Source organism: Helianthus annuus, chromosome 3, assembly GCF_002127325.2.
Source record: "Helianthus annuus cultivar XRQ/B chromosome 3, HanXRQr2.0-SUNRISE, whole genome shotgun sequence".
Classification (NCBI taxonomy): Eukaryota; Viridiplantae; Streptophyta; class Magnoliopsida; order Asterales; family Asteraceae; genus Helianthus; species Helianthus annuus.
The window spans coordinates 125,120,339-125,148,147 of record NC_035435.2 but is presented as its reverse complement, the minus strand read 5'-3'; the positions used below and the strand labels follow the sequence as shown (position 1 = coordinate 125,148,147).

The 27,809-nt window shown below is 34.6% G+C and overlaps 1 protein-coding gene, 2 long non-coding RNA genes and 1 pseudogene across 6 annotated transcripts; 3 read left to right on the top strand and 1 right to left on the bottom strand.

Annotated features, from left to right (window-relative positions):
• Nucleotides 1–1,984: 1,984 nt before the first annotated feature.
• Nucleotides 1,985–15,010, top strand: LOC110908124 (heat shock cognate 70 kDa protein-like). Its single transcript, XM_022153031.2, has 2 exons — nt 1,985–2,234; nt 14,534–15,010. The coding sequence occupies exons 1-2, from the start codon at nt 2,021–2,023 to the stop codon at nt 14,995–14,997; spliced, it is 678 nt and encodes a 225-aa protein (XP_022008723.1). The 5' UTR covers nt 1,985–2,020; the 3' UTR covers nt 14,998–15,010.
• On the top strand, nt 9,285–11,307 carry LOC110908125. 3 transcript variants are annotated; one of them, XR_002574185.2, is made up of 7 exons: nt 9,285–9,344; nt 9,459–9,568; nt 9,642–9,740; nt 9,998–10,072; nt 10,757–10,874; nt 10,940–11,035; nt 11,124–11,307. It is a non-coding gene; the product is annotated as an uncharacterized LOC110908125 (long non-coding RNA). The 3 variants fall into 3 exon arrangements; XR_002574187.2 differs by having other exon boundaries at nt 9,305–9,344; nt 9,656–9,740; XR_002574188.2 differs by lacking the exons at nt 9,285–9,344; nt 9,459–9,568; nt 9,642–9,740; nt 9,998–10,072 and adding an exon at nt 10,496–10,645 and having other exon boundaries at nt 10,725–10,874.
• On the top strand, nt 15,005–16,269 carry LOC110906444 (annotated as a pseudogene).
• A 3-nt stretch (nt 16,270–16,272) lies between these two features.
• On the bottom strand, nt 16,273–18,659 carry LOC110908123. Of its 2 annotated transcripts, none has more exons than XR_002574184.2 (4): nt 18,309–18,659; nt 17,141–17,338; nt 16,982–17,068; nt 16,273–16,734 (listed from the first exon to the last, which is right to left on the bottom strand). It is a non-coding gene; the product is annotated as an uncharacterized LOC110908123 (long non-coding RNA). The 2 variants fall into 2 exon arrangements; XR_002574183.2 differs by having other exon boundaries at nt 16,982–17,051; nt 18,309–18,653.
• Nucleotides 18,660–27,809: the final 9,150 nt, after the last annotated feature.

Here is a 27,809-nt window from a genome sequence, read left to right as displayed (position 1 = left end):
ATTATAAATTTATTTTGAGAATTTATTTTGAGCTGGGGGCAAAAACATAATTTTAAATGAAGAATGAAAGCGTAATTTTTTATTGGAAATAAAATTAAATAAAAAATAGGTTGGTACAATAGGGGAGTGTCAGACAAGCTGGCTAACACTATTCCCCTACCTTGTAATTGTATATGTAGTATGTAGGTAATACAATTGATATGTGCTAAGGGGGAAATGAAAGAATCGAAACTGTTGTGGGGAAAAGCCAAAACTCAAGAAGTTGCCTGGGGCAAATAGGCGATAGAAATTGATATATATAACAATGAAATGGTAAGTATTATTTTATTAACATATATTAATTCAGTTGCTTTACTTATTTGGCACTTATAACTTTTAAGATATGTCGTTTTATAAAACAATGAATATGCCTTTAGAACGCGAATAATTTTATCTACCTTTTGAACCAAGTTTCATGGAGTAGGTTCAAATATAATGTATTTTTATTAAACGGTTCCTATGTTTGCCAAAATACTTTATATATTTTTATTGGTCAACTTACCCATGACCTATTCGTGTAATAACTTTATTTTAAATTTAGAATTTTTGAGAATGTTACACATTTAATCTTAACCCTTGGTTGATGTGATCTATGGATGAAAATTGTTTCTAGAGTTCTCACAAGAATCTTTGTTCACAAGATAACCATCCCCTATATATATATATATATATATATGAGTTTTACTTGAGAAGAAAAAGAACAAGTGGTACAATTGTAAAACATTAAATGATTTTTCTCTTATCTCATTTATTATTAAGTTTCACTGATTAATTAGTCATAAACAATATCATCATCCACACTAAATTTTTTTTCCTTCACACGTCAAAAGTTATCCTATATACATCTCGAAATTTATCCTAAACATGTTGAAATTTATCTTACACAACTCGTAATTTATCTTACACACCTCATAATTTATCCTATACAACTCGTAATTTATTCTACACTATTAATGAATCTTTATTTTTATTTTTTGAGAAAATATATATTTTAAAAATAAGTTATAAATTTAATATGATTTGTTATTAAAGAGAAGGACTACAAATTAATGATATATGTAAATTTACTAACATACCTTTATAGTAACATTAAATACAAATATTATATGAAGTCAAATGAAGCATTCCTATTGGTTGAAATTTCTTATTTTTTCTTCTACAAAAAATTTCTTCTCATTTGACCTCTCCATATATAGTGAAAGTGTATTGTACAATATGCCTTATTGTACGAGCGTACGAGATTTGAAGTTCGCATGTTATAAACTACAATTGCATGTTATAAAAAAACAGTCGTATGGTGTACAAAAACAAAATCGCATGCTGTGTATGTTAAAAAGATAGCATGTTGAAGCAAACAGAATCACACGCTGTAAAGAAAAATTCGTATATTGTAAGGCAATCTTGTACGCATCGTACGTTAACATAAATCGTACGTTAACCAACTCTATATAGTGAAAGTGTGTGTATATGTATAAAAATTATAATATTTGTAAGGGTATATATAAAGTTATAAAGTTTTAATCGGATTCATATGACAATTTCTATGAAATTTATCCTTCTTATAAAACTTGGTATTTTGTACTCTCATGCAGGCATGCATATGTGACACGCCTCGTATTAAATATTATTTTTTTTTGAACGGCCGTATTAAATATTATTAAGTTGCTTGCGTATCATCCATGTTTACTCGTTACCTCTCAAATCTCAAATTCTTATTTTCATATATGTCTTTATCGTGCCTTTTAAAAAAATAGTGTCTTTGTCATACCACACAAGAAAATGAACCGCCATATATCGGTCAAATTAACCAACACAATTGGATGAGACGACTTGTAGTCGACTTAAACTCCTTGATGCATCTCAATATATTTTTCCTATCAATAATATATTGTTTGCTCAAGAACCCGCTAGAAGAAAACTTATAGTATAAGTAGAGGATAAATGAACATAAACTTCACATCATTTAACTATTTCGAGTATAATGGAGGGAAGAGTTAACCAATCTTGGGCAATAGGCATTGACCTCGGAACAATGTATTCCTGTATCGGAGTTTGGAAGCACGACCGTGTTGAAATACCTAATGAACAAGGCAACAGAACAACACCATCTTCTGTTGCTTTTGTTGATGATCAACGGCTCATCGGTGATGGCGCCAAGAACCAGGAGACCACGAACCCTGCCAACACAATATTTGGTTAGCTTGCTTGCTTAATTTTAAATCTTGTAGCTATTGCTTTTCTTAATGAACAACCTTGTGACGATTTCAAAAGTGAACTAGATTTAAATTAGTCCAAGATTTTTTTTATCTTGTTACAAACTAATCTTTTGAAGCCAATTACTTAACCAAAAGAAAGTTATACACCGCTAGAAATCTCGGTATTTGCAATCGCATTTCTAGTCGCAAATAGCCCTTTTCAACGTTCGTCAACTTAGCAAATGTTCTTATGATGGCAAAACTAGCGACCAGGTCGTGACCGAGTCTTGTTTTTATTTTTTTTATGCTCGTAGGGGTACGCTAGAAGACAGATTAACCGAACTTAAACCAAATTAATGGAGAAAACCGAACCGAATTAACCAAACAATACAAAAAAATTAACGGTTAAGTTTTGTATTTTCTAAAAACCAAAATTTACAAGTTCCTTTGTTTTGTATACTCTCAAAACCAAAAAATAACCGAACACGATGGAATAACCGAATAACCAAAAAAGCCTTTTGCTTGTTAAAGTTTGTTATTGAATTTAGAGATTATAACTTTTATTTTTAATTTTAATGTTATTTACAAATTACAAATGGTACAGTCCAAAAAGTTTAGGCCCAAATGTGTAATAGTAAATTAATTATCGACTCATAAAAAGTAACATTTAGGCCCAAAAGTTTCAACTCCAAATGGACTGAAACCAAACCAAATACAATGTGAAAATTTTAAAAACCAATACTTAACGGTTTTCAAAAACCCTAAAACCGGAATTTCAGTTTTTTTGTTCGGTTTGAGCACAAACCCGACCAAAACTGTCTTATGCACATCATATTAATACCTGTTCTCACTACTAGAAAACTGCTACTATTCCTATCATAATTTTCTACACATTTCCTACGAACGAAAACACCGACACTTTTTCCACGGAATTCCGACGAACAAGAAAGGGTCTTGGTTTTGTGACAAAAAAAGCAACAAAAAAGCCACAAATTGTTATGCGTAGGAAAAGTGCAAGAAATTTCCCACGGATTTCCGACGGAATTCGTTTTCATTTTAACTATTAGTCGGAAATTCGTAGTAATCGGTATGCGTAAGAAATGTGTCGGAAATTTTTTGACGGAATTCCGACGGAATTCATTTTTATCCAATTTATCATAAAAAAAATGTTCATAATAAACAAAATTAATGATATTAAAATATAAATATATATTATTTCTAAATTGATTCCGTAGGATGTGTGTTGGAAATTCCGACAGATTACTCACGGAATGGATAATTTTTTTTTTTGTAATGCATATACATGTTATTTTTAAAATACATTTATATATATCCGTAGGAAATGTGTGGGAAAATACTGACGCAATTCCTACGAAATTCGTTTTCATTTTAATCATTAGTAGGAATTCTCACTAGTACAAAACCAATTTTTTGGTGGTGTAAATTTCATGTTTTTGGTGCTATCTTATAATAGAAAGCACCAAATAACAAAACACACCATTTAAAAATAGATTACACACCACTATTAAATGCTTACAAGTTATACACCACCAAAAAATTAATTATTTGAGGCTTACAAGTTATACACCACCAAAAAATTAATTATTTGATGCTAAGGTTGCTAATAGCACCAAAATACACAATAAAATTGATTTTTTAGGCGTAAATACAAAATAAAGTTGATTTTTTTAGGTTTAAACTTTTAAATAGCACCAAAACACCAAACTATACAAAATAAAGTTGTATATGTGGACATTTGTATGTATGATATGTCATGAGTATACGCATACTTAGAAAGTTAAGGGGAAATGCTACCCATTTTTTCTTATATAGTCAACCCGTTAAGATGTATACATATGAGATAGAATATTCAAAAAGTGGGTTAGGATCCACCATCTTAAAGCGTTGGTTTACATAAGTTTATATCATTTGTTTGTTTATTTTAATTTTTAGATGGCGCATGCTTATTGGATGTACGAAATTTCGCATGATTCATCAATATATATAGTGGGTGTTAAAAGTTTTCGTAAGGCTGTCGAATCTAATCGGGTAAATAAAGGAAGTGGGATGATTTATTGTCCTTGTCAAGTTTGTAATAATTTTATGAGCTTTAATGATATCACAGTCACAGAGTTTCATTTGGTGAAAAATGGTTTTATGCCTAAATACACTTGTTGGTCAATACATGGAGAGTCACTACTTGATCATAGCACGTCGTCGATCAACTCACGCATTAATGATAACAGAGAGAACAACGATACATACCTTGATGCCGATAATAACCATTCAGATTCAAATGAACCCGATGGCAATTTAAATGGTTACTAATGGTGATATCATTTTTTATATTATGAATTTATTTATCTATTGTTATGGTGTGCGATATAAGGATGAGCATTTGGTACTGGGTACGGATACCGAATTATTTTCAACCCCTATTCGGTACCCACTTTTGACGTTTTCTGTAACGATACTTTCGGATCGGTACCTGTTTGGTACAGTACGGAGTATTTTCGATTCTGGTACCCATATTTGACAGTATTGAATACCGGTACCTAGTTCATCCCTATTGCGATACGTCCCGACGTAACGTATGGGTTTACCACTCCCCTAGTTATAATATTAATATAATATTTTGATACAAATAAAAATAAAATAATTAATATTAACAATTAATGCCCATGACTTTATATCCTAGTGACATCTTGGGGGTGGGATAAAGCTTTGGGACTAATAGCAACCTGGGTTCGATTCCCACAAGGGTGTTTTCCCACATTTATTGGGTTTCCTCCTGAATTGGTGTATAGACATTATGCCTAGTGGAGATGGATATGATCGGGTGGTTCCGCGGGTGGCACGATGATATTCCAGTGGTCCGTCAGTGATCCAAATTTGCCGTACAAAAAAAAATATATTAACAATTAATATAGCTCTTAAAGCATTCACATCCTTTCCCCTATCTTCATCTCTATAATTATACTAAAAATCACTACATTTTTCTTTCTCCTTCAATTAAATAAGATTTTTTTCTACATTTATCATTACATTTTTTACCTATCCACTCACAACTACTTTTAAAAAATATTAAAAATTTTATAGGGGTGAGCAGTGTCCCCCCAAATTTACAGATGAACAGTAACATCTTCTCTCTCCTTCACTCATAACCCCTTATAACAACTTTTCATAATATTCACATAAAAACAGGGGAAGGGATGTAAGACCACCCGTAGTCGTTCGTTTTTGGAACTTTTTTATAAGCCCCACCACGCCAATTCCTCCACCCCGTTGGGCGTTGATTTGCAATTTTTTGAATGAGGCGTTCTTAAAATAACGCCGGAGAAGAAATTATTTGACCAATGATGCTTAATCTACTTTTTGTTGTCAAATAGTATTTTTTGTTAGTTTTTTTATTTTATTTAATTTTTACACCCCTTTTAACATAATGCCCAACAATGCCCACATCCTCACTACACTCATTTTAGAAAACGTCCCATAATGCCTCATTACTGATTGTACTGTCTCATGACGCAAAACGCCCAAATGTGAGGGGTTAACCAGTACGCATGGTCTAATGCGAGCATTCACATCTAACCCACTAAAATATGTGAGTGGAGTTTTTATAATATAAAGAGTATAAAAAGTAGTTGTGAGTGGAGGAGAGAGAAAATGCTACTGTTCATCTGTATATTTGAGGGGACACTGTTCACCCCTATAATTTTTTAATTATATTTTGAAAGTGATTGTGAGTGGATAAGAAGAAAAGATAATGATAAAGGTATAAAAATATTATTTAATTAAAAAGAAGAGAGAAGATGTAGTGTTTTTTAGTGTAATTTAGGGTGAAAAGTTGATAGAATGGATGTGAATACTCTTAGACTGCCCGTAGTGGGGCGTGATTTATAAAAATTTTTCAAAAAAAACGCCTTATAACGCCCCGCCCCCCATTACACAGGGTGTGACCGGGCGTTATTTAAAAAAAAAACGAATGTGGCGTTTTAATTGGCGTTTTAATTAAAACGCTGAAAAATTCTTGGGGTCCAAATTAGACCGTTGGCAAACGGTCAAAATAGTTAATTTTTTTTTAATTTAAAATTTTACCCCACTATATATATCAACCCACTTTATCATATTTTTTTATAAAAAAACACCCACTTTCTCCTACTTTCTTCTATTTTTTTTTTTATAAAAAAACACCCACTTTCTCCTACTTTTTTATACAATCATGCATCCATTCCGACCCCCTTTTGGTGTCCCCGTAAGAACCACGAACCCGAACACAACCCAACCGCAAAACCCGTATAACCTTCAAGACATGGACCCGAGCTTTTTACCGTACGCGGCTTACTTGACTGGCGCCACTCCGTTTGTACCTCCCACCTTCGGCTATGGTCAAGCCGGCGGGTCGCAACCGTCACAACAACAACCCGAATCCGAACCCGATGTCGATGTCGTGCCGGAGACGCAACCCGAACCGGTGCAAGATAAATCAAAACGCGGCAGAAGGTCGCATAAGAAAAAGGATAAGGACGAACCCCGACGTACAAAAACTATCATTAAATGGACGAAGGAGGAGGAATTCACGTTGACTCGGGCGTGGCTCGACGTTTCGGAGGACGAAGAAACGGGTAACTCTTTTATTATTATTTTTTTACTTATTTTTTACTTTTATTTTTAACATACAACTTATTTTTTTACTTTTTTTTAATTTGTAGCAAACTTTCAAATGGGTCCCGTTTTTTGGGATAGGGTTTGTGCACTCTTTTTTAGCACGTGGGGTCAAGGCGAACATCGGGACAAAGATTCCATTTCTAGCAAATGGACCGACATCAATAACAAGTCTCACGCGTTCCAAGAAGTTTACCAACGTAACTACAATACTCGCCCGAGCGGTGAAAGTGACGTCGGGGTTTTAACGAGGACTTTGGAGGAGTTCGAGAGGACGAAATGCCCTTTCACGTACTATAAGTGTTGGGAGCTACTACGAAAAAGTCCAAAGTGGGCGCTAGTTAATCCAGTGACGTCTAGTAGTAGACGTCGAGCTAAAAGGTCAAAAACATCATCCTCCGTTGACCCGTCAACTCCGACATCGGATGCCCGCAATGTTGATTTAAATGAGGCGGTGGACGTTGATGAGGGAATTCAAGAAGAGTTGACCCGACCCACCGGTAGAAGAAAGGGAACCGGGAAAAAAACGGTCGAGTCATATTCCGATCTCGAGTTAAAGGAAAATTTCGAGGAGATGAACCGTCGTCTCCAAGACATTCGCGACCTCGGCCACCAACGTTATGAGATTATGAAAGAACGAGTGGCCGAAACCAAAAAGTTTAACGAGATGCAAGAGGCGAGACAAATGGAAAAGGACATTGAGTTTTTGTCCAAACCTATCGACTACCTACAAGGCGATACGTTGATCCTTGCGCAAATGCGTCGCCAAAAAATTAGAGAAAAATATGGACTCTAGATCATGTTCTTTTTTTTTAACTTTATTTTTTTTTCGGTTTTTTTTTCAGTTTTTTTTTTATTTCAAGTAGTGTAATTTTTATTTTAAATTAATGAAGTTTTTTATGTTTTAAATTAAAAAAATAATTGTGAAATAATTGAATGGGGGTTATTGGCATAATGCCCCACTATGCCACTTTTGCTATACTGCCCAACAATGACTAGGATGCCACGTGTCGGATAATGCCCCATGATGAGGGCATTATGTTTGTTTATCACTACATATGGTCTTGTAGTATAACTTTCTTCTTTCCTTGAAAAAATTTGGATGATCCCGCCCTCTTTCCCCAATATTCATCCTTTCCCCCCAAATGCCATTTAACTTCCCCCAATCTCCATTATCTCAAAACATTCCACCCTCTCCATCCATTCCCTGAAGACGTCAAGTCGAGATCCCTTTCTCTCCGCTCTCTTTCATCTCCACCTATGATGACAAGTCCGCTCTCCAAGTCGCCACAAATGTTCTCCTCACCGGTGCCATTTCCGTCTTCCTCTTCTTCTCCTCCCGTCTCTGAGCAAAATGCATACGAACTGGTTTGATTTCTAACCAATGCTTCTCATTAGTTTGTTTTATTTTTATATCTAGGGTTTAGTTTTTGATATGTGAAGAGTATTAGAGCTTATGTGCCGGTATTAGTGATGACTGAATTAGGGATTTTGTATGTTCGATAGAAGATCAGATCTGTTCGCTTTTTGCCCTGTCATGAACACCTCTCTCGCAGGCGTTGATAAATAGTACTATATTCGTTTATTACTAGTATAGTTAACTTGTTTTCTTGATTAATATTGAATTAGATCTTTAAATGTTTACGTTTAATCTATTATTGATAATAGTATTGATATTTTTTTTTCTCATTCATGTCTGCAGAAGTGAAGTTTAAAGAAGGAAAACCTAACAAAATAAGGTATGTCTTTTAGATTCAGCCATGTTATCATTCTTGTCTACAGATATGTTATCAACATTTTGTTTCCGATTTTAAGCAGTTTTGTTTAAGCTTTTAATGGTCATTTTTTGTTATGAACAAGAGTTTGTACAATTCCATACTTGAAGACCTTTGTAATTGTGTACAATTGAGCAAATCAACACTTCCACCAGTTTGTTTCTACACTTTCTTTACAGCCATAATAATTATTTATGTGCCCTCTTGCAAAATTTCATTTTGCACTAAGGCTGGAGGGTGTGGTTGGAGCCCCCTAGGGGCTTTATCAGGCCACGTTAGCGCCACCTAGGATCCACCTCAACCATGGAGCTCCTTTAATTTGCATGGTGTGGATGGAGCCCCCTATTAAAGAAAATTAAAAAAAAAAAGATTTCATTTGTTTAAATCAAGCGGGCCCCTCCTATAGCGCCCCTTCTCCATCTTTACCATGATGGAACCCCTCCTATAGCGCCCCTCTTAAAATCCGAGGGTGTGGAGGTATAGCTCTCCGGGGCGCTATAGATGATGAGTTGGCGGGGGTGGTGCCCCCACACCCTCCAGCCTTATATTTTAGGTCTGCTTTGAGCTCATAAGTCTTTGATCTTTGTCTGCTTGCTTTAGATTAGAAGGTTCATCAATATCCCATCATGGATTGCTAGTTGCTGGTGGATTCTCTTATTCATCACTCAAGGTCTTTTTTAGCTAATATTTATTGATTATGCAAATGCAGTTTATTTATTTAATTATTTTTCTTGATTTCTTAGTTAACTATTTGACGCCAAAATTGGGATATTGCAAAACTTAGGTGTATGGCAGTTGTAAGCTGTTTTGAACCGGTTCGGGGCTGCTATGATATGAAGGTTGCAAGCTTTTGATTTGGGTTGTTTTGGTGGATGAATCGACCCGTCATCGATGGTAAACGATTTGTTAATTCATTATGTTTAATGTTTACCAAGATTGTGAGTGATTTTGGTATCTATTATTGAAGGTAAATAAGTTAAGGGGCTGATGCGTTTGGTTCCTGTTTACTGCAAGATAAAGGGTTTAAACTACTTGTTTTGGTGGAAAATTGGACCTACAATCTTCGGTAAGAAGTTCTGGTTTGTTAAGTTTCATGTTAATTTAAGTTTTAAAGGTTCTAATGATGTTTTTGGGGGCTGTATGTCATGTTTGGTTTTAATGAGTTTATTAACTCATTAAAATAAACATTAATTATATTTAATATATTGGTATATTCCTATATTAATTCTTATTTGTTTACTGTTTTAGCTTTAAAGTTTGATTATATCCCCAAATTACTTTTGGTAACATGGAGTTCACTTCTTTACAATTGAACATGTATAGCTTCTGTGGAGTACAACTCTGGCTGTCAAGAAACTTTCATTATAAAAACACCACATTCATAGATCATCACGACTGGTAAGGAATCACTATCATACACAATACAATACAATACAGAATCGTGGAAGTTCATGTAAATTGGTTTGATGAGCTATGGTTGGAAGCAAAAGTATTATATATATTTTTTATAGATTATGAAAAATATGAGATACTTGCTAATTAATTATTTTGTTTAACTTATTGTTTTGTACACTCTAGTTACAATGGACTATTACTGATGAATTGAATTTACTTACTTTGTCACATTTTTTAGGCATTTCTTGTATGTAACAATCTTGTATTCCGAATTGTTAAACATGCTTTTGGAGGGTCGGCTTGATGTCACAATATTACATTGGTTTGTCATGTAAGTTGCTATTATTGTTATTATATGGTACCATAACATGTTTAGATAGAATTAAATTTACTAACTTTGTCACAATTTTTAGGCATTTCTTTGAGTCGCTCAATTCAAGATGTGCTTTTTTCAATCCACAAAAAATCACTGGATCACGGTGTAAAACATTTCTTGAAGACGTTAAAAAAAAACGTAAAAGAAATATGTGAGCTTCATTCTAAAAAAGTGTTCTATCTTGCATCATACTTAGTCGGGTAATATAAAGTCCACACCATAGATACACACACGCATACAGTACATACTTAATATGTTCTATAATTTTTATTTTTGTAGTAAACATTGGTCGCTTATAATTGTTTGCCCAGATTTCAAATTCGGCAATATTGTTGATTCTATAACGAAAGGAAGACCCATAAAAATTACAAGCTCGTCAAGATCACTGAAGAAGTTTTTGAGATTAATTTTAAGTGGCGCATGGCACAGGTATGTGAATACTTTATTTGTTTAAAATAGTCTAGTCAAAGTAATTCATTGTGAATATGATGCAGTGCAAACAACAGAAAGGCAGTTGTGAATGTGGGTATATGGTAATCAAACATATGAAAGAGTTTATCGACTCTATACAACATGATTTGGTTAACCGAGTGAGTTCTCGTAAATATTTATAAACTTTGTTTATTGCATTAAATTATATATATTTGAAATCTAACTTTTGTATTTATTTGTTTTTAGCTTTGGAATGAAGAAGGGTATTTTGAAGAATCTCAAATTGAGAATTTAGTGGTAGATTTAATGTCGGGATTTATTAAAAAGATGTTTTGATCTTGTAAGCATTAGTTTGTGTTTCATACTTTTGTAATTCCGTATACTTGAACCTGTTGTTGGGTTGTTTAATACTAGTTAACTTTTGTCGTGAGCATGTGCATTTGTATGTAATTGGAATTATATTGGGAAATATTACCAAAAATTCTGGAATTTTGCAAAAAATATTAAAAATTTATATTTTTTTTCTTGTCTTATTTTTTGGTGCTATGGAGATTTGTTTTTTGGTGATATGTAGATTTGTTATTATTTGATACGTGTTAGTTCTATATTTAATTTTTTGGTGGCGTGTTTAAAGATTTAATGGTGCAGTGACTTGTTTTTTATCATTGATTTTTTGGTGGTGTGTTTGAAGATTTAATGGTGGTGGGACATGTATTTCATCATTGATTTTTTGGTGGTGTGTTTGGAGATTTAATGGTGCTATTATTGAAGAGCACCAACAAATCCCATTATTTGGTGGTATATTTGTTGGTGCTCTATGGTACAACATAAAATAAAGCATAAAATACAGCACCAAAAAACTTATTTTGTACTAGTGTCTAAATTAATTCCGTAGGAAGTGTGATGACGGCGGTGGTGGCTTCGAGAAGTGGCGGGGATCCTAGGGGAGTCGGAGGGATGGTGCGCCCCGTTTTTCCGATGATGCGCAATCCTGGTGGTCACGTGGCGGGGTGAGCTTGGTGGTGGCGCGACAACTTCATCAGATCTGTAAGTTATAATCCTGTTGAGTTTTGAAACTTGCCGAATCGGGATAACGCCTTGTTTTTCATAAATCTGTTACATCTAATCTCATCCCGACACTTTAGGTGGTTTTTGGTGGCGGTTCGATATTGTTTCCGGCAGCGGAGGTGCTTATGGGTAAATGCTCAAGTTTGAAATGGTAAAGTTGATAGAATTTCTGTCTTTCTTCCTCATTAGATTCTTAATTCATTTTGATTTTCTTTTGTATATAAAGAATTACTTTCAGTAGTCTGTAGGGTCTTTGTGTGTTACTTTCTATAGATTGTATTTTAACATTTGAATTCACAGATTGCATTTTAAGTTTTTAACATTGGAATTCAGAGATTGCATTTTATACATTTTTACATATACATTTTAAGCTTCATTTTATTAATGTAATGTTTTGTTTTGTTAGGCAATGTCTACGGTTCCGGTTGTAAGTATGAATTGAAGATGTCGAGACACCAGTTTCAGAAGTTATTGTATATATCACTTTTATAATTAGAGATATATGTATTTGTGTTACTTTGAAACTTTTGTAATTTTGTTTTAGTTTGAAATCTTTGTAATTTATATTCTTGGCGTATCTTATATTGGTTTTATTTTAATTCTGATTTTTGCATATTTTATTTTCATTTTTAGATAATTTTTTTTTGTCAAAAGATGCGGGTCTAGAATTGCATCTTTTGGACCCGCATCTTTTGGCTTATAGCTATAAGATGTTACGCCATAAGATGCGGGTCTAGAACCGCATCTTATAGCCAATTTACCCGCATCATTTGATCAATTCTGTACTAGCGTTTTTAAACGTATCCGTAGGAAATATGTAGGAAAAAGAATAAAGGTAAATTGAATTTAAATAATCTCAACTTTCTCAATTTGGCCAATAATAATCCCAACTCAGTTATTGGCTGATAATAATCCGAACTGGTCCACTTTTGGCCGATAATAGTTTGCGTTAAATATAGCTTAACGGAGTTAAGTTTTTTTCCGAATAACAAACTGATGTTTTAGGGCTTTTGATTAGAACGAGGATACGAGTTAATTGATGTAAAATCTACCTAGAAATACTGCCCCAAACTACGAAAACGGTGCTTCAATTCGGGTGTTTAAACTTATCATTAATAAAAATCAAGCCGTTTGAAACATCGTTTCGAGGTATGTTTTACATAATCGACTTGTATCCTCGTTCTGATCAAAATCTATAAAATATCAGTTTGTAATTCAGAAAAAAGCTTAACTCCGTTAAGCTATTTTTAACGGCGGGCTATTATCGGCCAAAGTGGACCAGTTCGGATTGTTATCGGCCAATAACTGGGTTGGGATTATTATCGGCCAAATTGAGAAAGCTGAGATTATTTGAATCCAATTTGCCAAGAATAAATAGGTTTCGTCATATTCCGTTAGAATGTGTAGGTAACAAAGAAAAATTCGTAGGAAATGTGTGGGAAAAATAATACATTCTGTTGGAATTGTGTAGGAAAAAAAACTAATTTTGTAGAAATTGTGTAGGAATCAATAACACATTTCGTTGGAATTGTGTAGGAAAAAAATATTTTCGTTAGGAACTATGTAGGAAAAACGAATACATTCCGTTGGAATTGTGTAAGAAGAAAAAAAAATTCGTAGGAATTGTGTAAGAAAATTAAAATATATATAATAAAAATAAATATAATTGATTTAAACACAAAATGTTAAAAAAATAAATATTCCGTGGGAAATACGTCGGAAAGTTAAGAAAATTAATTACGTGAGAAATAAGTAGGAGAATTCTAACAAAACATTTGTGTGGGAAATGAGTAGGAAAATCCGTAGGAAATGCGTCAGAAAAAAATTACCCACGAGCAAAATTCCCACAGTTCATTTTCGTGGGAAATCCGTGGGTAAACGCAGTTACCCACGGATTTCCCACGGAAATTGACGTGGGAATAGTAGCAGTTTTCTAGTAGTGTCTGTGACCAAGTTGCGACCGCATTTTAGGCGCTTGTTTAATTTCCTATTGCAAATCAGTCACAAATTTTGCATAGATTTTTATTTAAAAAAATTGGCTCCTAAAAGATTTCTAGCTAGGTTTATATGTATTTTGAATTTTGTAGATTGAGATCAACAAAATACAAGTTATTTGTTTTTTAGTGAGCTTTAGTTCTTTATACATATTTTATACTCCACCTGGATTTCGTTATTATTGTTCTTTAGGCTTGAAAGTGTTAGCTATCTTATCTTCATTCGGTTTCATACCCAATTTTCTATTCAAGTTCAAAGATAATTATTTTTAACTACATTTAACAAGTTACGAATATTAAAAAGGAATCAAACTCTAGATTTAAAAACTGAAAAGATAGACCTGTATTTTAGTAGTTATAACATTTTAATTATTTTTACTCATATGTTGAGTGTTGGTCATCTCCATCCTCATCCCCATACCTCAAACTTCAAATTATACAGGGGATTCACCATTCATTTGGTGTAGATTAATTTGTATATATTTTTTAAAGGCTAATTTGCATATCACTTGGACTATTAGCATGCACCCAGTTATAGTAGGGAACCTAATTAAAATTTTCGTTGATATAATGTTTCTCGGTGATTATTTTCAGATGCAAAAAGGTTGATTGGAAGGAGATTCAGTGACTCAAAAGTGCAAGGTGACATTAAATTGTGGCCTTCTAAAGTCATAGAAGGTCCTGATGATACACCACAAATTGCTGTCTCTTACAAAGGTCGAGAAAAGGAATTTTCAGCCGAAGAAATTTCGTCGATGATTCTAGGCAAGATGAAAGAAACCGCCGAGGCATACGTAGGAAATGTTGTGAAAGATGCTGTGCTGACTGTCCCTGCATATTTTGATGATTCACAACGTCAGGCAACAAAGGATGCAGGTACCATTGCAGGATTAAACATCATCCGCATCATCAACGAGCCTACAACAGCTGCGATTGCCTATGGTCTAGATAAAAACACTAGTATTACAAAGGAGATGAAGGTGCTCATCTTTGATCTTGGTGGTGGTACTTTTGATGTCTCACTCGTAACCATTGGCTGTGAAGAAATGTTTATCTGATGCAATTATGGCTACAAACTTAACTCTAAGTAGTCAAAGTGTTCCAAATGTGGTGTTATATGACGTCACTCCTTTGTCACTTGGGATAGAGGTAGAAGGTGGAAAAATGTTGTGATCTCAAGGAACACTCCAATACCTACAAAGAAGTCCAAATTATTTTCCACATCTGAGGATAATCAATCTTCCATGTAGATCAAGGTGCTTCAAGGTGAAAGTTCCACATCTACTAGTAACCATTTATTGGGACATTTCAATATTTATGGAATACCATATGCTCCGAAAGGAGAACAAGATATCAAAATAAGCTTCAAAATTGATGACAACGGCATCCTCACAGTTACCGCTAAGATATTATCCACCGGTGAGAAGAACAAGTTCGAAATTACCTATGAAAACAGAAGACTCTCCAAGAAAGACATTGAAAAGATGGTAAAAGATGCTGAGATGTACAAACATAAGGACAAAGAATTTAAGAAGAGGGCCGATGCATACAATGAATTAGACGGTTTCATATACGAGATGGCAGTGGCGGAACTAGCCCAAAAAGTTAGGGGTATCCTAATTTTTTTTTTAGGATCAGGGGTATCCTTTATATAACAGAAACATAGTTGAGGGGTATTTTTACACTACGGAAATGGAGTTAAGGGGTATTTTTACAATACGGAGATGGGGTTGAGGGGTAGCCCGTGCTACCCCTATTAACACTATAAGTCCGCCACTGCGAGATGGACAATAGGGTTAAAGCACTCAAAATCAAGAAAAAGACTTTTGGCCAGAGTTTGAAGAAAATGGAGAATGCCAATAGCTGAGACAACTGAGTGACTCAAGAACAACCAAGGTGCACCTGTTCATGAGGTTGAGCACATGAAGGAAGTCCTACAGTATGCTTGCATCTGACGACATTCTGTTGTTTGGGTTTTATATTTAAGTACTAGCTTATATCCCGTGTTACACACGGGTTAAAAAAAATAGATTTAAAACATATTAATAAATATGATGTATGATTTTTTAAAAATCAAAATAACATGTAACCAACTAATTTAAAATAACAATGTTTTGACACTTGTCAGTTACATTTTCCATTTTCTATTTTATTTTATGAACACAAGTTTCAATTTAGTAAGTTGTTCAGGAAATATAAATAGACATCCGCGTACACACGTTCATATTCAACCCAGAACAAATATAACTTTGATTTCACAGTGTGACAGGGTATAGAGTTTTTTTTTTTTTTTTTTTTTTTTTTTTTTTTTTTTTTGCCAAGTTGCATAAAAGTCGACCAACACAGGCTTCTCAGCCTTTTCAAGTAAATCATTCAGGTATGAAATTGTTTGCTTCTTTGCTACAACCTGATTCATCAACACTCAACATCATTATGCGCACACTGCACAACAAAGATGTTACAGTTTACATTTGACTATTTTGGTCTCTTGGGAATAAAATTAATTCACTAAGTGCCCAAAAGTTAACCAAAATTAGTTGCTATTAGTTGATACACGTGTAAATTAAAAAGTTTAAATAGCAAGTTGCTATTAGATATATAACACGAAATACGATTTATTGAACAATTGAAAAGCATACAAGCGGAGAATCAGCGGAGATATCTCCGACATCGGTTTAGATAGATCTGGAACATCGATCGTCCACTCCGAAAGCATGAGCATCGGAGCCTTTGAGCCGCGCCGCATGACAGATCGTCCACTCCGAAAGCATCATCGTTACAGCAAGTCACATAGCCTAAAGCAAAAAAGTATTTCTCAACATTGAGGTTGGTTTTCAAACATCTTGCGAAAAGTAAATGATGCCATTTTATTTCATGGGCTGAAAGTATACAATATTATAACCATCCTTTTTGATAATCGAATTCATCTGTTCATACACGTAATCGAATTTGACAACAAACACGAAGTAAAAATCTATTGAAATCGTAATTATTCGCAACGTTCATAAATGTAATAAGCTGAATGAGATTGAATAAACTAACTGTTTAGAAGACCACGAGTACATTGCCGCCATTCATTTTCCTCGGAGAGAATTTATACAATCTATTACATCTAACAATTTCAACAAACTTTCAAAAAAATCAGTCACAAAAAAATTGTATACGGTTATCATTACGGCTGAAAAGAATTGAAAAGTTTACCTCGAAGATCCAGTCTATCAGAACAGGAGAAAGAAACATCAACATGCGGATGCTCAAGCTGGCCGTTACGGCAGAGGTAGTAAACAACAGCGACCCTACGAAGTTTGTTAGGCTCAATCCAGACCTTTGTGTGTTCAGGACTGCCCTTCCATTTCCGAGACACGTGGCGGATCTCCGTCTTTGAAACCTCCAATGAAACTGTTAACACGCAAAATTTTGTATACAGTTAGTCTTCAAAACGAAAAAAAAAATCTACATTAAAAGATTCATACAAGAAGCCAATAGGTGAACACATAACCGAGTTTAGGTTTCGCTAACGGGTCAAAACGGGTTCAAGTCAATGTGGGTTTATGAGCAAAGTGAGCCCAGGTAGAAGGAGGTCGTTTTAAAAACAATGTCAATTTAGTTCGAGTCAAAACGGGTTAAAGCTAAAATATTGTTTTACAAAAAAAATCCAACCTAAGTTTACACACTATATTTGTATGGTGGCAAGTGGTGACGACGGGTTCGGTATCACCTACTTTTACATGATATCTACCAATTTAGCTCAATACTCTTACAAAAAAAATCGAACGTTTTAACTAAAGCACATAACGAATAAGGTAAATAAAGAAAATGGGTTTGTGGGCCGAGATTTGTGATGTCGTAATTAATAAAACTCGGTCAACTTTGTAAAACACGAAAGAGAGAGGAGCATGAGACCTTTGCTAGCATAAACCAATAACACAAACATTCAATGGGAAGAGTGTAGTATCATAACTAAAAAAACACACAAATCTGATGTGATTTAAGTTCAAAAACGTCACAAATTCATCATCGTTTGAGCAAATCACATAAAACTCAATCTGTATTATCATACCTAATAATATAAACTAACAACACAACAATCAGATGTGAAGAATACAACATCATACCTAAGTAAAACTAAAAAACGCACAAATCTGATGCGATTAAGCTCATAAACATCATAAAACTCATCACTGCTAGCGCAAATCATATAACATTCGGTAAATCTGATGTGATTAAGTTCAAAAACATCATAATATTCATCATCGATAAAGCAAATCATATGAAATTCGTCATATCTGATGCGATTAAGTTCGTCAACAACACCAAAGTTATCATCATTTGTAATGAGATTAATAGATCTGAGATGAAAGAATCTTACGTGATGAAGAGGTGCTCTGCGACAGCAGGTTAGCTTTTGGATTGTGTGGAAACCCTAGATAAAATATCGTATATGTGGAACACAAGATTGCAATGATTTTACCCCAAATAAATCGAAATCAATGAACAGAAATCGAACCTCCAAATAGCTGTCAGATTGCGATGAAGGTGAAGAGTAGAAAAAAAGTAGATCTTTGATTTAGGAGAAGACATTTTACAATTGATTAAGAGCAAAGGAGAGAAGAAAGAGAACCGGCAGAAATTTTGAGGAAATGATTAGGGTTAGGAAGAACACATGGAACACAAAAAATCCGGTTCAGTAAAAGGGAGGCGTGGATAGTGTAAATGATGAACACGATAGTAAATGGAAGGAGAGGTTAACACGTGTTTCAAATGAATATGGAAGGGACATGTGTCTCAACCTTTGTTCCTTTATTAAAGATAAAGATAAAGATAAAGATTAGTTTTATCTTTGTTTTGCTTATTATTCGGGATGATTTTGATTTACAGTTTGATATATGTATTTAAGTTGTTTGGATTTAATGTATGTATGTATGTATGTATTTCATCTTTGTTTTGCTTATTGTTATATGTTTGGTCAGTGAGATTATTTGCTGAAATAGTTTATTGAGTTTGCTATACTTTTACATTGCTACACTGAATTTGATTTTTGTTTGGATATTGTTAAACGAACTTACTTTTTAATTTGGGTAAATGATCTTACGCCCCGGTAAATATATAGAGTTAAGTTCACGTGAAAATAAATTAAACGTACGAAGTGAAAGAAAAGTCAAAAAAGTGGCGGTGTCATTTTGGTAATTATCACCAACTTCAAAATTTGAGCTTCTGTAGAGTAATTTTGTAAATGTTCAGGTAGAGTAATTTTGGTCGTGTAGGGTAATTATCAAAATTGTAGGGTAATTATCAAAATTACACTAACCCCCCACCCCCAAATACCTAAAAAAACCTAAACCATTGTAAATGTTCAGGTAGAGTAATTTTGGTCGTGTAGGGTAATTATCAAAATTGTAGGGTAATTATCAAAATTACACTAACCCCCACCCCCAAATACCTAAAAAAACCTAAACCATTGTAAATGTTCAGGTAGAGTAATTTTGGTCGTGTAGGGTAATTATCAAAATTGTAGGGTAATTATCAAAATTACACTAACCCCCCCCCCCCCAAAAAAAAAAAAAAACCTAAACCACCCCCCACCCCCCAAAAACCAACCCCCCCCCCCACCACCCCGCACCCCCAAAAACCTAAACCATCCCCCCCCCCCACACACACACACACCCCAACTAAAAGCTAAAAACTAAACCATAAAGCTAAACCCGATAACTAAATGCTAACAAAATTACTCTACAAGACATTTTCCAAAATTACTCTACAGAAGTCAAAATTACTCTACTAGAGTAATTTGATAATTACCCTACATTTCCCAAAATTACTCTACAGATGCTCAAAATTACTCTACAAGACATTTTTTGCTTTTTCCCCAATTATTTTGAAGCTGCTCGTAATTACCAAAATAACACCGCCACTTTTTGCTTTTTCCCTCAATGCGTACGTTTCGTACGTTAATATTATTTTTATTTGATCCTTTACCTAAATATATAAGATCAATTGTTACATGAACTTGACATTGTTGAAATGCTATAAGATCAATTTATATTTGTGTATGTGTTATAGTTGTTAGAACATTGATAAGGCATACTTTTCTTTCTTTTCTTTCATATACATCAGGTTACCTTACCTGGCTATTGGGAAGACATAAAAGAGTGTTCGAAAGATAATGGAAAAGTATTGTATTGGTTAATGTAATTAAGTTTTTCATTTAACATATGGTAATGGATTTAGTAGTTATGAAACAATGTTTGAATTCTCATCTTCGTACATGTGATACTTATTTGAGCTGTGGTTTACATTATGAATCCTTACCCACCACCAATCTCAAATTGCTTTAGAAAGAGATTTTTCTCAATATGAACCGAACTATGTGGGTGTGGCCTATTTCCCGTCTCTTCCACTGATATAATGGAATTAATAACTAACAAGGTATGTGACTTATAAACCTATTATATGTATCTTCTTGCTCCTATCTTGGAATTTTATTTTAACCGGAATCTCTTTTTGCTCTCTACACCAAACCCACACTACTAGAAAACTGCTACTATTCCTACCAAAATTTCGTACGCATTTTCTACAAACGAAAATGACGAGACTTTTCCCACGAAATTACTACAAACAAGAAAGGGTCTTAGTTTTGTGACAAAAAAGCCACAAATTGCTATGCGCAAGAAACGTGTTGGAAGTTTCCCACGTATTTCCGACATAATTCGTTTTCGTTTTAACAATTTGTCAGAAATTTGTAGGAATTGGTATCTGTAAGAAAAGTGTAAGAAATTTCCCACGAAATTCGTTTTCATTTTATAGATTAGGAGGAAATGCGTAGGATTCCAATTTATAAAAAAAAAATCATAATAAATAAAACTAATGATATTAAAATATAAAGTTTTATTATTTATAAAAGTATGTGTTATTTTTGAATTTATTTATTACTATCCGTAGGAAGAGTGTCGGTAATTCCGACAAATTACTTACGGAATGGATAAAAATTTCTTTGTAATACATTTCATATGTTATTTTAAAACAAATTTATTAACATCCATAGGAAATGAGTCGGAAATGCCGACAGATTTCCTACGGAAATTTTTTTAATTAATATCCATAGGAAATGTGTAGGAAAATACCAACACAATTCCTACGAAATACGTTTGATTTTAACAATTCGTTAAAAATTCGTAGGAAAATAATGAATTTGATACTTCAGTAGAAAATGTGTAGGAATCCTTAAAAATAAAAAAAAAATCATTAAAAAATTATTAATACTAACATACAAAGTTTTATTATATATAAACACATATGTTATTTTTAACGTAATTTATTAATCTTTCAATTTAGGGCATGTCTGACTTGTAATTCTCCGTAACGATTTGATATGACTCGAAACAAAATGATATAACACTCGAATATTACATAATAAAATTCATAATAGGCCATTAAAAGATATGAAGGCCCAATACGGTCTATTATGGCATGTATGACTTGTTATGTTCGTTATGATATTGTTATCACTCAATACAACATGATATGACCATTCAATACCGAATGTTATATAAAGGTTCTAATGGGCCATTAAGATATATCAAGGGCCAGCACGGTCTAATAGGGTCGTATGACTTATTAGTGTCCATTAAGATATAGCAAGACTTAACACGCCCTATTAGGGCATATATGACTTGTAATTGGTTGTTACGACATAATATCACTCAATACACTGTGATATATAACCCTTCAATATCGAATGTTACGTAATAAAGCCCTTAATGGGCCACTAAGATATATCAAGGCTTAACACGGTCTATTAGGGCATATATGGCTTGTAATTCTTCGTTACAATATAATAGCACCCAATACAACTTGATGTAATCCGTCAACATCAAACGTATTCAATTTTTTTAAAGGGGCAAGTCGTATCTATTATAGAAAATGTAATTATATAAAATTGAACTGGTTAAATCCATAGATTATATGTAACTTGGTTAGTGCTGTAATCGAGCCGGGTCGAGCCTAGCCAAGCTGGGTTCGAGCTCGAGGTCGAACTTAAACGAATCAGCTCAAGTTGAGCTGGATTATTTTTTCGAGCTGAAAAGTCAAGCTTGGCTCGTAAAATTTTTGAGCGAGCTCGAGCCCAATCATGCAGGATCGTTATTTTTTCTTATTTTTTATTAATATTTTATTATAAATATTGGTAACACATAAAACAAAAATAAAAATTAAATTTGAATTTTTTTAATAGTAAATTTTTTCTTTTTACTTCTTGAAGCTTTGAATGTAAACACATTTTAAATTTACAACAAATATAAAAACACCTAATTTGTTTCTTCGTATAATATACAATTATGGGTTTAATAAATATTATCTATATTATAATTTTATAAAAAGAATAAACAGATTGAGGCATGGTAGACAAACATAAACATTACATCTTAGCTAATAATAATCAAATACATATACATCTGTTCTACTTTTTAAAAAGTAATAAACAATTTTAGAAAGAAACGGAAGGGGGAGTAAGCGGAGAAGAAATCAACTCCACACACGCAGACTCAACACACAACCGCTGAACTACCGTCACTACAGCACCATTGAACGTGGGTGTCACCGATCGGTGACCATACCCCCAGTGGCGGATCTTGCCCATTGAACGTGCCAGGGCCGAAAGACACGGGCACTAAAAAAAGCCCGGGCAAGCCCGGGCCAAACACAATATATATAAAAAATTTTCATCAAAATGCGGAAAATTAGCATTACGGCCGAAAAACTTGCCCGGGTCGTGGCCCTGCCACAACCCTTCTAAGAACCGCCCCTGCATACCTCCATGATTGAGTTAGGGTGTTTGAGTAGGAGAGAGGATGAAAAATCGGTGTAAAGTCACCGAAGGTGGAGAAGGGTGATGGAGGAGAGAGAGAGAGGAGAGAGGAACCGATCAAAAAATATATAACTCAAACACCCTAGAGTGATTAAACATACCCCCTGATTGAGTGCAAAATAGAGAGTTGACATGGTATAATATTATTGGGTAGAAAATCACTCAATCACCCTAGAGTGATTAATCATACCTCCACCCTAACCAGTTTGTAGCGTATTACCCACAATCGGTTTTTAGGTTTTTTAGTAACAATGAGAAAGCTATCCCATGCGATCTGATCCATCACAAAAGGCCCAACTAGTATGATTAAATTTGAGGATATTAAAGAGATGAATTCTCTGTGTTCCTATCAAGGTGGTCTCCAGTATTTTTGGCCAACAAGGAGGAAGTATGAGTTTTGATTGGTCAAAAAGAAAAATGTTAATGCTCTTTATACAAAATAATCTGATCGGGACATGTTTTTATTTTGGGTGTTAGGTGGTATTGGTTAGGGTGGTTTTGTGGTGGTTGGGTGGAGGAGGAGGTGGAGGTTGGTTGGAAGTGATGGTGGAGGTGGAGGTGGTGGTAGGCCCATCTTCATATTTTTTTTTATTGTTTACGGGCAATTTAGTCATTTCATACACACTTAACTAGAAAACTTAACATGTGTAGTGACAAGGATCATCCGAGACCAACTACGTAATTATTGAAGCATTGTTACTAAGTTTGCAATATCTATAAACCACAGGGACCAATCAGATATTTAACTCAAATAAATATAAGCTGGCAATAAAAATGCAGTTGGAATTAGGGGTGTTCATCGAATCGAATATCGAATTTTCGTATTATTCAAATCGAATTATTCGAATAATTTTTATTTTTCCTTGAATTCGAATTCGATTCGTATTCGATTAAAACCAACCCAATTCGATTCGAATTCGTATTCGAATAAAAAACCCAATTCGTATTCGATTAAAATTTTGAATTCGAATCGAATTTGAATAAATTCGATTTGATTCAGTTTTTTTAAAACATGTAAATAACTATTAAAATGAATCATAAGTTTTAAAGCAGCTATAAAACATTCCAAGTAAAGTACCATAAGTCTAACATTCAAAACGAGAATTCGGAAATAACCACTACAAGTTAATATTTTTAGGGTTAGAAATCTACTGATAGATTTGACACTTAAGTTTTAGTTATGGGCCATGTAGTGGGTTTGGTAATGGGTAATGGGTAATTTTAATACTTGGAATAAATTTTGAAAATAATTTATAGTATAGCCTAATAAAAGTTATATATGTTTATATATAAAAATAATAAATAAATTGTATAATTTTTATTCGAATTTCGAATCGAATCGAATATGAAATTATAAATTCGTATTCGATTCATATTTGATTTACTTGACTCGAATTGAATCGAATTCAAATTCTTATAATCGAAACGAATTCCTGAGAATCGAATCGAATTTAATCGAATTTCGAATTTTTCGAATTCGAAACGAATTCTGAACACCCCTAGTTGGAATTGTATATGAAAAAAATGGTTTGGTAGGAAACGTGTAAGAAAAAAGAATACATTCTGTGTAGGAAAAAAAACTAATTTCGTGGGAATTGCGTAGTAAAAAGGAATACATTCCGTTAGAATTGTGTAGGAAAAAAACTAATATTGTAGGAAATGCGTAGGAAAAATGAATACTTTCAGTTGGAATTGCATAGGGAAAAAAATATTTCCGTAGTAACTGTGTAGAGAAAACGAATACATTCCGTTGGAATTGCGTAGAGAGAAAAAAAAGTCGTAGGACTTGTGTAAGAAAATTAAAATATAATAAATATAAATATAATTGATTTAAACACAAAATTTTAGAAAATAGATATTATGTGGGAAATGCTACAGAAAATTAAGAAAATTAATTCCGTGAGAAATAAGTAGGAGAATTCCAACGAAACATTTATATGGGAAAGGAGTAGGAATATCCTTAGGAAATGTGTAAGAAAAAGATTACCCACAAGTAGAATTCCTACAGTCCATTTTAGTGGGAAATCTGTGGGTAACTGCAGTTAGCCACGGATTTCCCACAGAAATTGACGTGGAAACAGTAGCAGTTTTCTAGTAGTACCAAAAACACACATTTATGTTGTATTTGGGAGTGATTACTAACTAATTTCGAACCAATTGCAAGAAAACTGAGACGAAGAAAAACCTTGATTTCGACACAAATCGTGTGTTGACTTTCAGATTAACTTATTTAGTGGTACTACCAATGATTAATCGGATAAGATGTATAGAACACACAAGTACGAATCTGCTGACTGTTTGAGAATTCTTGAAACCATACCACACTTGTTCGCATATGTCGAACAAAAAGAATTACCTACATCGACTTTTCAATTGTTGTGTATCTTGTCGACCAAAAAATTTGCCTCATATATCCATGCCCATCGGTTTATTGGTTTTAAGAAACAATCAGATCCAACATGTGATCCAATCTATGTTTTAGGCCCAATTTAAAGTATTTAACATAATGTCGACCAAAAAAATTGCCTCATATATCTATGCCTAGAGATGGGCATAATCGGGTATTTTTAATACCCGGAACCGGGTACTGCCCGTACCCGGGTACTGATACTAGTGAGCGGAACCGGGTACGCTGAAGAACCAGGTCCAGGTTGAACCTGGGTAGAAGTCAAAAAAGTATAACCGATGTAACCAGTTACGGGTATTATGGAACTAGGTCCGGGTACTGTTTGGAACCGGGTATGTCGGGTATTTCAAATAAAAAAGCTGCAAATTACTGTTTGGAACCGGTTCTAACGGATATAAGACCGTTGGAAACCGATTAAATCTTTAAAAATCGTTTTTTTTTTGTATAAAAACCCCAACTTCTACCCTTCACTTCCATTACTACCCAAGTTCTCCATTCCCTTCCATTACTACCACATAAATTCACCAAACGAAGAGACAATGGCATGCAATGACGAGGTGTCCAAACGACAACGCTTTTTGAATCACCAACTTTGCCATCCTATCACGAGCTATCTTTTGTTTATAACGGAATATCGTACCATCTTTTGAGAGTTGAACTTGTCCAGGTGTCAAATCTTTTGAAGCTTTACAACACTTTTTAGCACGCTTCGTTAACGTGGAATTAGAGTCCTTACTTAACAAGGGGCCACAATGTTTGCATTGGGCCTTTTGCGAATCGTCACTCATTTCGACCAAGTCCCAATTGCACCATACTTCAATATTGCGACTATGTGATAATGTTTTAACAACATATGGAGCGGTTTGAGCTTGAGGAACATTATTGACGGGTGGAGAATTTGTGGTTTTAGAGTTCTTTGAAGCCATTATAGAAAAGTATATCAAGATGTAGAAGAAAATGATACAAGAAGAAGATGAGGATTGGTGAGTTAAGCAAATGAAAATTGAAAACAATTTATAATAACCGGTTCCAATGGCTAGTAACCGGTTCCAACGGCTAGTAACCGGTTCCAACGGTAATATTTGGCATTTAATGTGACAACCCTCACCAAACCAGGTATCCGTACAAATTAATTAATATTTAATTAATGCTTAATTACTGTGCTTGCTTACAATTGTGGTTAAACTGCTTCTTGATTTCTGATACATACATGTTCATGCATCATACTGTATTACTGTCACTCCATTTATTACACAAAACTATAGTGACAAACTTGATGCACAAAAGCACAGTGAAGGATAACCCAGTAAACATGCTGACATAGCCAGCACTAGACAGACATTGTCTCTGAGGCCAGTATGAGCTGGGAATAGATTACTGTCACACCCCCAAAATCCCACCTGCGGAGTACTACCGCTTGGAGGCGTGACTGACCAGGATCCAGCCACCAATCCTACTGAACAAGCATATAAGTAGTGATAAAAGTTTAACCATCACGATTGGTGTTCCAAAACAAATAAGTTTAAGTTGCAAGCGGAAGCATAAGTTTAAAGTTATAACATAAGTTCCAAAAGTTTCAAGTTTAACATAGTCTTGTAGCAATCCCTGTCCCACAACGATCTTCCTCCATGCAAGCTCCCACTGAGTACCTATGGTCCTGCAAAGCATGTAGTAACGAGTCAACAACTAGTTGAGTGAGTTCACGGGTGGGCGTTCGTTTTAGTTGTTTCGAAAACAGTTTACTTTATCTGGCATCCTGCCGTGGGGGTTACCCCATAGTTTAAAAACGTGACCAGTTCGTTCCCAGTTACTCCGGCACTCCGGCCGTGGGGGCTACCCCATGTAGTTATCAGGCATTTCGGCCGTGGGGGCTACCCCATGTGCATCATCTGGCTCTCCAGCCGTGGGGGCTACCCCATGTGTATCATCTGGCTCTCCAGCCGTGGGGGCTACCCCATGTGTATCATCTGGCTCTCCAGCCGTGGGGGGCTACCCCATGTGTATCATCTGGCTCTCCAGCCGTGGGGGCTACCCCATGTGTATACTAGACTCGTTACCGTATCGATTGCTGACTGTAGTCATGTTTATGTGCCCTGAAAACATCAATGTCTATCATCATTGACGTGCCACAGATCCATTAGTTCACGCCCGTCCTCTGCGGCACGGTGTGAGGCTTGTCAGACCTAAATAGCGCTATCTAACTAATGACCCGCTCGCCATTGGCCCGGCGATTAGTCGATACAAAAAGGAGGGACTTCGTGATAGAGTTTTAGTCTAGTACGTTTATCCGTCCATCCGAACGAGGAATCACATTCCTGAACCACTGACGTCCTACCCAAGGTAGACGAGGAACCACGTTCCTTAACCCCGTTCCCAACCCAGGGAATCCCATGCTTTGTAAAGGGTGTGAACTCACCTTGGTTTGCTCGGCAGTCAAACACAGAAAGTCAATCAAGTCGCAAGTAGTCAATAACGTCCTAACACGGATATCACATATAATCAGATTCGAACCAAGTAGTGCACAAATGTTCAACACGTTTGGCAAGCACGTTTAGCAGTAACAGTTAACAGTCAACAGTAGCACATACGGTTCATAGGTT

Coding starts and splice junctions, on each gene's coding strand:
- LOC110908124 (XM_022153031.2), top strand. CDS start 2,021: ATGGAGGGAAGAGTTAACCAATCTTGGGCAATAGGCATTGACCTCGGA. Junction 2,235..14,533: donor CCCTGCCAACACAATATTTG/GTTAGCTTGCTT, acceptor GATTATTTTCAG/ATGCAAAAAGGTTGATTGGA.